The following is a 14,373-nucleotide window of genomic DNA, read 5'->3' on the forward strand; positions in this document are numbered from 1 at the left end:
TGATATATTATATTAATGTAATAAAGATAATAAACTAAATTATAGTAGTATTCTCTATTTACTAAGTAATGATTTAATATAGAATTATAAAGAGTATATAATGTGGGATCTTGGAGAGCTAAGCCGTATTCTTGACGATAATAATCTTATTATTACTTAATTTCTCCGTAGTATTCTCCGTAATATTCTTCACATTTATCTATTATAGTTTCTTCTCTTACTTTTTCTTTTATAGAGTATTAGACTAAATAGTTAGCTAAGTAATTAATTAAGTAAATAATTAATATAATATAAAATTTTAAAAAGCTAAGCTATATTCTTAACGATAATAGACTTATTATCGCTTAATTTCTCTATAGTATTCTTTATATTTATCTATTATAATTTCTTCTCTTATTTTTTTTTTTTTATAAAGTATTAAATTAAGTAATTAGCTAAATAGTTAATTAAGTAAATAACTAATATAACGTAAAATCTTGAAAAATTAAGCCGTGTTCTTAATGATAATAATTTTATTATCGCTTAATTTCTCTGTAGTATTCTCTATAGTATTCTTCGTAATATTCTCCATAATATTCTCTATAGTATTCTCTATATTTATTTATTATAATTCCTTCTCTTACTTCTTAATATAGTAAGAATAATAAACTAAATTATAATAATATTCTTCGCTTACTAAATAATAATTTAATATAAAATTATAAAGAGTATATAACGTAAGATCTTAAAGAGCTAAGTCGTATTCTTAATACTAAAAATCTTATTATCACTTAATTTCTCTATAATATTCTTTATATTTATTTACTATATTAACTTCTCTTATACTAGTTAAATAAATTAATATAAGATTATAAAGAGTAAATCTATTATATTACTACTACTAATAACTATCTCCGTAATATTCTTTATAGTATTCTTTATATTCGTCTATTATAAATTCTTCTCTTATTTAACTAAGTATAAAAGTATTAAAAATAAATATATTTATATTAATAAAATTAATAGAATTAATAAAATAATAAAAGAAGAATAATTATATAAATAGATGAAAGAATTATTATTTAATCCCGAACGCGTCTAATATAATTATTATATTTTTGAATTTTTTTTTTAAAGATATTTAGAATCTAATACGCGTTAAGAGATTTTAAAATAGAGTAATAAAGAATAGATAAAAGAGAAAGACGCATTTTAAGAGATAATATCGCTAGATTAAAAGATATTATCGCTAATTTAGAAGAAGTATATAAAAAAGAATATATCTATTTAAACTCTTTAAGGGTCTTCTAATATATTTATAAATAGTAGTAAATAGCTATTAAACTTACTTATAGCCTCGATTATTAATAATAGTAAATTCGTCGAGAGATAGTTTAAAGGCGTTAATAGAGGCTTTAAAAGGCGGGTAAAAGAAGTATATATATCTAAAATATTAAATAATCTTTAAATAATAGATATCGAAAACGATTATATTTATATTAATAAAATTAATAGAATTAATATAATTAATAAAATAATAAAAGAAGAATAGTTATATAAATAGATAAAAGAATTATTATTTAATCTTAAACGCGTCTAGTATAACTACTATAACTACTATATTTAAATATTTATTTTATTTACTAATAGTAGACTAAACTTTATTATTTTTATAGCCTTAGAAAGCGTATACTAAGCTCTATAACTTACGAAATTATAAAGAAATAGCATTTATAAAGAGCTAGTTATTTTAAAGTATAAAATTTCTATATATAAATTTTTAATAAGAGAGCTTAGAAGGGCTAGCGAGCTAATTTAATTAGTCTAGCTAAAAGATATAATAATCTTAAATTTATAATTAGCTATATATATAAATTTAAGATTTTCTAATCTAGCTCTATCTTATTCTATTATATATACTAATTAAAAAATCTTAAATAAATAAATATAAGATAGTTTTTAATATATTACGAGATAAGATTTTTTTTTTACTTTATTAATATAATTATAATAATAATTAGATATTAATAATAAACGAACTTTTCTTTCTATTAATTTTAAAGCTTTAATTATTTATATTATTTATCTCTTTATCTATTATATTAAAATAATAAAGCTCTCTTTTATTTACTTATAATAGCGAGATTAATTTAAATATCTTTTTATTAAATAAGAATAAGAATAATAAGAAGTTTAAGTTTATTAATATCGCTAAGATTAATATAGCGATTTACTATTAACTAGCTTATAAAAAAGATAATAAACTATTTATATTAATAATAAATAAGATCTATAATAACTCGCTAATATTATATATATTTTCTATTATCTAAATATCTCGTAATCCCTATATATTAATTAATAAATTCTATTTCTATAATTTAGAAAAGAAATATAAAAGATATTATAATTTTAATTACTCTATTTAGATTAATAGTATTAATAAAATTAGTTCTAAGAAGGTAAAATATAAGCTATTTACGAAGTATTACGACTATCTTAATATTTTTAATAAAATTAAAATAAATATATTTTCTCTATATTATTTTTATAATTATAAACTAAAATTTAATAATAGCTTTAATAAAACGAAATTTTCGAAAAGTAAAATCTATCTAATATTAGAATATAAATTAAAATAGATAAAGAAATATCTAGATAAATATCTAAAGAAGGGATTTATAATATTAAACTATATACTATTTATTTTATCTATTCTATTTATAGAAAAGCTAAATAGAGAGTTATATTTTTATATAAACTATTAAAAGCTAAACGCTATTATTAAAAGAAATCAATATCTAATTTTATTAATAGATAAGGTTTTAATAAGAATCTAGAGATATAAATATTTTATTCGATTAGATATTATAATCGCGTTTAATAAACTATATATATACTTTAATAGCGAGGATTTTATTACTTTTATTATCTTTTTTAAAATATATAAATATCGAATTCTCTTCTTTAATCTAATTAACGATCTAGCTATATATTAATAATATATAAATAATATTCTATTTAAGTATCTAAATAACTTCTACTAGATCTATCTTAATAATATATTTATTTATAATAAGATAAAAAAGAAATATATTTAATATATTAGATAAATTCTCTAGAAATTAAGAAATATTAACTTTTAGATAAATATTCTTAAATATAAATTTTATATTTAGAAAATTAAATTTTTAGATTTACTAATATCTATAGATAGATTATAAATAGATTTTATTAAAATTTAGACTATTATCGAGTAAATTATATTTATTAATTTTAAAGAGATATAGATCTTTATCGAATTTTATAATTTTTATTAATAATTTATTAGAGACTTCTCTAAAATAGTTAAACTTATAGTAAAATTTATTATAAAAGAAATTATATTTAATTAATTTCTAGTATATTAAAAAGTCTTTTATTTTCTAAAAGTCGCTATTATTAAAGTTTTAGTTCTATATTATTTCGATAAAATAAAGAATATCGTTTTAAAGATTAACTCTTTTAACTATATTAATAAAGATATTCTTTTCTAATATAATAATAAAAGAGTACTTTACTTAATAGTTTTCTATAGTAAAAATCTTACTTTAATTAAATATAACTATTAAATCTATAATAAGAAGTTATTAATTATTATTTATTATCTTAAATATTAATATCTTAAACTAGAATATATTAATATTTCTATTAAGATCTTTATAAATTATAAGGGCTTAATATACTTTATCGAAGAAAGAGATCTTAATCGTTATTAGACTCGCTATTTAAATATACTATTTAAATTTAATATAAAGATTATTTATTAATTTAAACTTTAGAATATTAAGATAAATATATTTATATAAATAATTAGATATAAATTAATTAATTTTAAAAATAAATAATTACGTTAATAATATTAAATAATCTTTATTTTTAATTAATTAAAGTTAAATAATAAAAGTATTAATATATATATAATTAATAATCTTATTTATTATAAGATAGTAGAGGCTAATAAAAAGAATAACTATTATATAAAAATTTATAACGCTATTATTAAAGATAAAAATAAATTTAAAAGAATTACTTTTAATAAATACTTTATATAAAATAAGATACTTTATTATAAAAATCGTTTATAAATATTTAATAATATATATATTAATATTATATAAGAGATATATAATTAATTATTCTATAATTATTTTAAGATAATATATATTTATAAACTACTTAAAAGAAAGTATTATTAATAAGAAATAAGAGCGATAGTAGCTATCTATATTTAAAATTATTATATTTATTAAAGAGCTAAAGTACTCTATAATTAGAAATATAATTTACTCTAGTCTTTATTAATTTTATAGAAATAATAATAAGATATATTAATTAATTTTATTATAGATTTATTTATATTTAATAACTATAACGCTATTTAAATAGCGATTAATTAGTTTATTAAGAAATATTATTATATAGTCTATTTTAATATTAATAAAGATACTATTATTAAGAAGATAGTTAATTTATTACTTAAAAAAGTATTTTATTTATATAATCTATTAATCTTAATAATATCGAATTAAGACTCTTAATTTATAGCTATTATTTATATAATTTTTTTTTTATAAATAATTAAATATTATAATTAAACTATTAATAATCTTCTATTTTAAAATTAATAAATAGATTAAGCGAGTAAATTAGAATATAGAGTATTATCTTTAAATATATTATAATTATATATAAAATAATTAAATAAAATAATTATTTATTATTAAGTTTATTAATAATAATATTATCTTAGCGATTATTAATATCTTATCTTTTCTTATAAATAAGAGATTTTATTTTTAAATAAGTTTTAATTCGAATATTATTAATTATAAAATTATTTATAAATATCTTAATATTACTTAAATAGAGAATATTATAAATTATATAAAATAGATTTTTAAGTATATTAGAAGTAATATAAATTATATTTAAAAGACTATAATTATATAAGTTAATAAATATTAATAAAAAATTATCTTTTAAATAGATAATAAGATCTTTCTAAGTAATAAGAATATTATTTTTAATCGCTCTTCTTATAAATTAAATTATAAAAAATTTAATCTATTTAAAATTATAGATCTTATAAAAATCTTATATTATCTAAAACTTTTATTAAGTATAAAAATTTATAACGTCTTTTATTTTAATCTATTAAGTCTTATTATAAATAATCTCTTATTAGAATAAATAAATTTATTATCGAAGTATATAACTATTAATAATTAAATCGAATAAATTATTAAAGAAATACTTATATTTAGATTAATTAATAATTATTTTAAATATAAAATTAAATAAAAAGATCTTAATAATAATCTCATCTAATATAATATAAATAGCGATAAATTCGAAAATTGTTAAGATCTAATAAATAACTTTTATAAATAATATTTTAAAGAGTTTTATTTATAAGAGTTAACTTATAAAATATCGAAACTATCTCGAATACCTCATTTTTAATTAAATTAAAATTATCTAATATCTTCGTAATAATCTTATTTTTTTAGAGTCGAGAATCGATTTTTTAGATTTATATCGATTAGAAATTATATTATATAAGATCTTTCGCGTAGAATTCCCTTATTAATAGATATTTAAGTACCTTTTAAAGCTATAATACGTTATTTATAAATCTTATTATCGCTATTAATAGCCTTTATTAATATTAATTATATAATATTTTATAAAGAAACTTATTTAATATTAAATTAGAGTTTTTAATATTTATAACTCGATTCGATTTAAGAGCTCTTAATTAATTATATTATATTATTTTATCGATATTTTATCCGCTTAGATATAAATTCGAAAATTATTATTATTTACCTCTACGCTAATAGATATTATTTTTATTATATTATATTAATTACCTTCTAATTAAACTCTTTATATATATTTATATCTTAATTAGCGATATCGCTATAGCGTAAATATAACGAGCTATTATTATTCTTAATATCTCTTATAAAGAAAGATATAATACTATAAATCTCGAATACAATTATTTCTTTACTACTTTTATAATTTTTTAGATATTAAATATATATATATATCTATTTTTCTATCTTTCTACTTATTAATTATAAGATATAATTTTATAAAGAGAGAAAGTAGTATTATAAGTATATTCTATATTCTTAATATATTATTTAGTTCTCTTATCTATTTAGGCCTAGCGTATCTTAATAGAGATATTCATTTACTACTTAATATCTTTCTTTTATCTATATAATTCGATATCTTAGTTATCTTATTTAAAATATCTATATTAATATTATATCTATATCGATTCTAATAATTATATTAAACGCGTTTAAGAATAAATAATAATTCTTTCATCTATTTATATAACTATTATTCTTTTATTACTCTACGAGTAAAGGCCTATAAATTAAATTTATCATTTTTTTTTAATTATAACTATCGAGTAAATAGATAAGAAATCTTTAATAAGAGAACTTTAGTAAGCGATATTTGAAATTCTTACGCTTTAATAATTATAAGACTAAATCTAAGAATTCTTTTTTTCTCGAAAAGCCTATATTTTATTCTATAATTTAAAAAAAAATTAAAATTTTAATAGAAAATAAAAAAGTTATTCTAAAATTGAATAATAATATCTATTTTCTATTTAGAGCTATTCGACTATCGAGCGAACTTTAATAAGCGAACTTTAATAAGCGATATTTGAATTTCTTGCGCTTTAATAATTATAAGACTTAATTTAAAAATTCTTCTTTTATCTAAAAACCCATATTTTATTCTATAATTTAAAGAAAAAATCTTAGAGTTTTAATAGAAAATAAAAAAATTATTCTAAAATTAAATAATATATATCTATTCTTTTATTAAAGCTATTTAACTATCTTTTAATAATTATAAACGCTAATTTATTTATTCGCGATAACTTAGTCGATCTAGTTAAAAAGCGTAGAGAACTCGAATTTATAATTAGCTATATATATAAATTTAAGATTTTTAAACTTAGCTCTATCTTATTCTATTATATATATTAATTAATTTTATTAATTTTATTAATTTTATTAATTTTATTAATCTTATTAATTTTATTAATATAAATATAATCGTTCTTAATACCTCTCGCGAAAATGTTATTAAATACTTTAGATTTATATATTTCTTTTACTCGTCTTTTAGAGTCTCTACTAATACTCTTAGACTATCTCTCGACGAATTTATTACTATTAATAATCGAGGCCGTAAGCGAGCTTAATAGCTACTTACTACTACTTATAAACGCATTAGAAAGTTCTCAAAAAGAGTCTAAACGAATTTATAGCCATTATTCTTCTCTATATACTACTCGACTAGCCGCTTAATTAATACTATCTATCTTATTAGCTTAGTAATTTATTTAATTAGATTATTAATTAATTACTTACTTATTTACTTAATTAGCTACTTAACTAACTACTTAGTCTAATACTTTATAAGATAAAAAATAAGAGAAAAAACTATAATAAATAAATATAAAGAATATTATAAAGAATATTACGGAGAATATTACGAAGAAACTAAGTAATAATAAAATTATTATTATTAAAAATATAACTTAGCTCTTCGAGATTCTATATTATATACTCTCTATAATTTTATATTAGATAATTACTTAATAAGCGAAGAATACTATTATAATTTTATCTATTATCTCTATTATATTAATATAATATATTATTATAATAACGTTATAAAAAGAATCTACTATAATAATTATAGTTAATTAAATCTTTATAGAAGAAATATTAAATAATATATATTTAAACGAATTAAAATCGTTCGATATCTATAGCTATTTTATTATTCGAAATTTTTTATTACGATAAAAGATATTATAGAATTAATATTACTAATTAATATCTTATCTTTATTTTTTTTAATATTTTAATACTTCTTATTATAAGAATATAGTCTTTCTCTATTTTTTATAAGTAATTATTATAAATTAATTTTTTATATTTAATATATCTTTCTAATTAAGCCTTAGCGCGTCTCTCTCTATATATATATATTTATAAATTATATAAATTAATAAAATAACTTTATATTATATTAATATTATATAATATTAAGAACTATTACTTAATAATAATTCTAATTAAAAAAAATAGATTATGAATTTAATTTATAAATCTAAACTTATATTATTATAATAATATTAGAGTATAAAGTAAGAATTACGAAAAATAAAAGAGCTTTTAACTTTAAATAAGACTCGCTTTAGCGATAAGATAAGTAATTTAAAGAGTAATAGTTAATAGTATACGAAGTTTAAGAGCTTAGTAATAGAGATAATAGAAGCGATAGCGACGAAAGTAGAGATAATAACGCTACGGATAGAGCGATTAGTAGCTACTTATATTAGCTATATACTCTAAAATATATTAATTAAAATATCTTATATTCTTTTAAACGCGTAAGACGTCGCGAATATTATTATTAAAGATAGTTATAATAAGAATAATTACTTAATAGCGAGAAGAGAGTAAATCGATTATATAAAGATAATCTTTATATAAGTATTATTTTTATTTATATTAACGTAAACTAATAAACGAAATAATAATAACGACGAGTTAAAAGATAAATATCTTTTATATAAATTATTATATATTAGATAAGACTAATTACGATATATAAATAAATAGCGATATAAAGAAAGATATCTTAATATTAATATAGAAGAATTTAAGTAAGAACTTATAATATTTAAATATAAATAAGAACGAAGTAAAGAAAATAGATGTAAAAATAACGATTTTAGCTAGACTACTTTATAAAGTTTTATTATAAATATCGAATAGTATCTTTATCGAGTAAAATAGAGAGATTTCTAGAATTTTAATTTTATAAGAATATATACGAGTTGAAAAAGATAATAGATTTTTATATTAAGAGTTAAAGTCTAATTATAATACTCGAAATAATAATATATACTAGAACGCGGGCTTTTTAATAGTGAATAGCTTATCGAATATCAGTTTTTAACTATATTTAATTCTTAAAGAGACTCTCTAAAATCTTTTAAACTCTTTAAGAGCTTTTTAAAAGCTCTTTAAGAGTTTACTTTAATAGTCGAAGAGACTATTAAAGTAAGCTTAAAATTAAATTATCTTAGTAATATTTAATTAACTTTTAACTTACTTTAATAGTCTTTTTAATATAAATTCTCGAAGAGCTCTTAAAAAACTTAAAAGGATTTAAGAGATTTTAAGTAATTTAATTCTAAGAATTAAGAGAGAGATATTATATTTTATTTAATATACTTAAAGAAAAACTCTCTAATACCTCTCTAATTCTTTAAGAGCTCTTCGAGAGTTTCTATTAAAGAGACTCTTCTCGTAAGCTCGATAATTTAAATAAAAATCTTAATTCTTAGTATATCTTTATGAATACTTTATTAAATCTTATCTACGCTATACTATTTAAAAGCGTATAATTAACTCTATAACTCTACGTATTTAGTTTATTATTATATTTTTAATAAAAGAAAAGAAATTAAAAAAGATAAATTAAGAATTTTAAAGTTTTTTTCTAACTTTCTCTTTTAAACGTACTCGTATATATTCGCTTTTAGATTAAAAATAAAGAAATAAAGTATATTTTAAATTAAGAATAATAGAATTCGATAATCTAATTGATTACTAGTCTCTTAGCGTAGAAGTTATTCAAAATTTTAACTCTTAAGTATTAAGAAAGTAAGCTTTTTAATTATTTCTTCGCGAGATTCTATAATACTCGTTTCTTAATTAATTAAATTATTATAAAGATTATAAGTATTTTAAATAATATCCTTTCGAATAATAGAACGTTCGCCGATAGTTTATTATTTATTATAGATTTTTTTTGCGAGAAACGAAGCGAAGAAGGATTTCTTATACTCGATATAGAGAACTCGTTTTTTAATAAATTAAACTATCGTTAATAATATAAGTTATCTAATATAGATTCTTTTTAATAGTATATATAGAAGGTTTTATATTATAGAAATATCTAGTATTTTCTTTATTAGACTCGATTACTTACTTTTAATAGAAAGTAAAAAACTCGTTAATTTTCTTCGTCGAAGAGATATATAAAGAAGTCTTATTGTAATATTAGAACTAGTATAGATATAATATTAGTATAGACGAGGTAGATAGAATAATAAGGCTATCGAACTATGTATGTAGGAAGGAGGCATGATATAGTAGGAGATGCCTCCGCCAAGGCACTAGGCCATAGGGCTGAGTGGTGTGTCAAGGGTACGCTCGTAATATTTAGAAGCACCACATTTATGTAGCACACCTTCTCATCAAACTATCATATCATCCGATGCTCTGTGCGTATAATACCGCGTCTTGTCTGGTCTGCTTTGCATCTCCGATGGAAATGACCTCGCGAGAGAAGTCTTTACATGATTCAGCGAAAGCGTCTTGCTGGCATGCAAGGTTTTGATGGAGTCTCCACAGAGCGCATATCAAGGGATACTTCTTTGAGCCTGGCAATGTCTCAACCCAATAGAGTCTATTTGCCCACTAACCACCTCCGCTCTCGTGCTTGGCGACCTCACTCTCCAACTCGTTCAACTCCCTCTTGCGCTTAGGACCGACACCCCAGTCGAGAATATTATGTATGTGACTCCGAAAGTCCGTCAGATCTTTATCTCTAGTCATCAGATAACAGCCGACCACATTCATATGGTAGATCACGATCCCTTTGGTGGGGACTTCGCACCAATGGACGTGGATCTTGGCCACATGTGTGGACCAGCTGATGGTGAAGGCGTATGAGCTCGTGTCCGCACCAAGATCTTCTTGGCTAATCTCGTTCGGCTGCGGCCCAAGCGCGCTAGTATTGATTGTAGTATGAGCAGCGGTAACGGCATCATCGATCGCAGTAGCGTCGGTAGCAACAGCTTTAGTAGCCGCAGCACGGTCCTTGGGCATGGCAGGCTCGAGCTGGCCTTTGGCTTTTCTATTCAGAGCCCGTCTGGCCGCAACCATTGTAGCTCCAGACCGCTGGGACTGGTTCTCCGCGGCTTCAATGCTATGCTGACAGCCCTTGAAATCCGCCGAACAAAATGCGTGTCTTAGCCCCGGCGCGATACCGATGAGAGCTTCCGTGTTGGCGCTCAGCAGCGGTTTTCTCAGATCTGGGAATTGCGGATATTTGAGACCATAGACATAATCAGGCTTCGCGGTGGTAAGACCTTGCTGAGTAGCGTCTGCGGGGTTGAGAAGAGGGAGTATATTTTTGACAAAGAGTTGGTCTTCTAGATGGTCTAGACCGTCCGACTCGAAGGTTTTGACTTGGAATTTAAGCTCGTCCTCGATTGTGCGCTTGGCTGTCTTAACACTCCTCGCCGGTTTCACTATTAGTGGGACAAGATTACCAAAGAGCGTCTTCTCATTCTTGGTGGTATTGGCCGCCCTGTAATCCTTAAACGTTTTGATCGACTCGTCGCGCATTATCGAGTCTCTGGATCCAGACACCATATTCTCTATGCTGGCTGCGAAGTCTGGGTATTTTTGGAACGCCGCTTCATTCTCGAAGTACATGCCTTGCCCTGCTGCATTCGTGCGTATAGTGGCTTCGTTGACTGTTTGTTTGGCATCGGAGGAAGAGGATGTAGAGGTGGGAGGACGAGAGCGAAGGTTGTAGGAAGACTTCGTTGTGTTTGTTTGCGGGGTGACTGGCTAGAGATAAGGGTTTTTCAGCATTGAAATAGAATAAATCAAGGATTGTGATACCTCACTCACCTGAGTGTGCTGGGCATCTCGCGTCTGCGGCGATGAAGGCGTATTCATTGTGCTGGGTGAGCGTTCAGCAAGAGCTATATGGCTGGAAGGACCAGGACGACGTAAGTGTTGTCTTGAAGAGTCGTAGTAGTCGTCGATTCTCTTGCGTTTATGAGTGATTTTGGTTGGGGTGGCTTGGGTTTCAGAGTCTGACGAAGCATCAAGTGAAGTTGCCACCCCAGATGCCCAGCTACAAATGTCGACTTCTTCCAAAGTAGTCATAGATACCAGTTGAATAGAGAATGAAGACAGGTGCGGATAAGCGGGAATGTGAAGAGAAGGCGTGGGAAGAAATTGTTGTTCACCTACATAATATTCGACCCGCGGAATAGGGCTGAGCTTCACGGCGGCTCTGCGGACGTGATGCCAACGTTGTGGAGGCAGGCAAGGGCTTATGCTTATCTAAGCAACTTTAACTAGATATAATCGTATCTACCTCTATTTACGCTATACTCGTTACGTTATTTTAAATTCGATATTTTCGACGTAATATTAAGATATAAGAATTTATATAGTAAAATAAAATAATAATAATAATCTTTTATTATTATTAGAACTTTTATATTAAAAAATATAAATTATTATTATTTAAATCTTCTCGATTTATTATATTTAAAAAAATGTAATAGTAATAGTAAATTTAATATAAAAGATATAATTATAAAAGATATTATAATTTATTATAAAATATCTTAAATTTATTTTAAAAAAATATAATTAATTAATATCTATATATAATTAATATATATAAAAGAATAAGATAGAGTTAAGTTTAAAAATCTTAAATTTATATATATAGCTAATTATAGATTTAGAGTTATTACGTCTTTTAATTAAATCGACTAAGTTATCGTAGATAAATAAATTAATATTTATAACTATTAAAATCGCTTACTTTACTTTTAATTCTTTAATAACTTTATAATTTTCTATTAAAATTTTAAGATTATTTTTTTAACTATAGAATAAAATATAGGCTTTTAGATAAAAGAAGAATTCTTAAATTTAGTCTTATAGTTATTAAAGCGTAAGAAATTCAAATATTACTTATTAAAGTTCGCTTATTAAGATCGCTTATCTATTTACTCGAGAGTTTTAATTAAAAAAAAATTCTAAATTTAATTTATAGACCTTTACTAGTATTATATATATAAGTTTTATTAAATTTATTTTATAGTAAATAATAATAATATTTAATTCTTTAATAAAGAGATTTAGTAATTTTATTATACTATATATAAATTCTATTTTAATATATATTAAGAAGTAAAGATCTATAAATTAAATTTATAATTTTTTTTTTTTTAATTAGAGCTATCGAGTAAATTTAATAAGCGGTCTTTAATAAGCGATCTTTAATAAGCGATATTTGAATTTCATATCTTTAAATATCTATAAGATTAAATTTAATAATTCTTTTTTATCTAAAAGCTCATATTATCTTCTATAATTTAAAAATAAAAATTTTGAAATTTTAATAGAAAATAAAAAGGTTATTCTAAAATTAAATAATATGTATCTATTTTTTAATTAGAGCTGTTAAGCGAACTTTGATAAGCGAAGTTTAATAAGCGATATTTGAATTTCTTACGCTTTAAAAATTATAAGACTAAATTTAAAAATTTTTTTTTATCTAAAAGCCTCTATTTCGTTCTATAATTTTAATAGAAATATTTTAAAATTTTAATAGAAAATAAAAAGGTTATTCTATATATTAATAATATACATCTATTTTTTTAATAAGAGAGTATAAGAAGGCGTGAAAGAGCGAGATTTTAAGAATTGCGAACGCTAATTTATTTACTCGCAATAACTTAGCTAATCTAATTAAAAAGCGTAGAGAATCTTTTAATTCATAATTAGCTATATATATAAATTTAAGATTTTCAAGCTTAGCTCTATCTTATTCTATTATATATACTAATATTTTATTTTATTTTAATTCTATTATATATTTATTATAATTTAAGAGTTTTAATAATATTTAATTTAACTCTTTTAATAATATTAAATAATACTTATATAAGTAAAGATTTATAGATTAAATTTATAAAGTTAAATCTTTCTAAATTAAATAAAGTTAAATTTTTTTAAATTAAATAAAACTTTAATTTTAGCTCTAAGTTAAATTAAACTTTAATCGCTTACTATACGTTTTTAATTTACTTTTATTATTATAAAATTAATAAAAAAAATAAAAACTCTAATTCTAAATTAAATTAAATTCTACTTACTTTTTATATAATATTTAATCTATTTAATTTACTTCTATTACTATAGATTATTAATTAATTATATTCTTATTTAAGAAAGAAGTATTTACTTAATAATCTTATTTTTAATATATTTCATTAATCGAGTAAATTATCTTCTTAGTAGATTATTTAAAATTATAATTAATAAATTAATTTTATTAATAACTCGACTTAAAACTATATATAGTTAATTATAAATAAAAATCTTAAAATATAGATATAAATTAATATATTATAATAATTAGCCTTAGATCTTATTAATTATTATATTAAAGATTAATTAAATTAAGAATTAA

The 14,373-nt window shown here is 21.2% G+C and overlaps 1 protein-coding gene across 1 annotated transcript; it reads right to left on the bottom strand.

Moving 5' to 3' along the window:
• Positions 1-10,559: 10,559 nt before the first annotated feature.
• HO133_000027 (uncharacterized protein) lies at positions 10,560-12,044 on the bottom strand (the record flags this gene model as incomplete). Its single annotated transcript, XM_037290967.1, has 2 exons — positions 10,560-11,720; positions 11,784-12,044. The coding sequence occupies 2 exons, from the start codon at positions 12,042-12,044 to the stop codon at positions 10,560-10,562; spliced, it is 1,422 nt and encodes a 473-aa protein (XP_037157841.1).
• Between the last annotated feature and the right edge of the window lie 2,329 nt (positions 12,045-14,373).

This window comes from Letharia lupina (assembly GCF_014066315.1).
Source record: "Letharia lupina isolate WasteWater1 chromosome Unknown contig_1, whole genome shotgun sequence".
NCBI classification, from domain to species: Eukaryota; Fungi; Ascomycota; class Lecanoromycetes; order Lecanorales; family Parmeliaceae; genus Letharia; species Letharia lupina.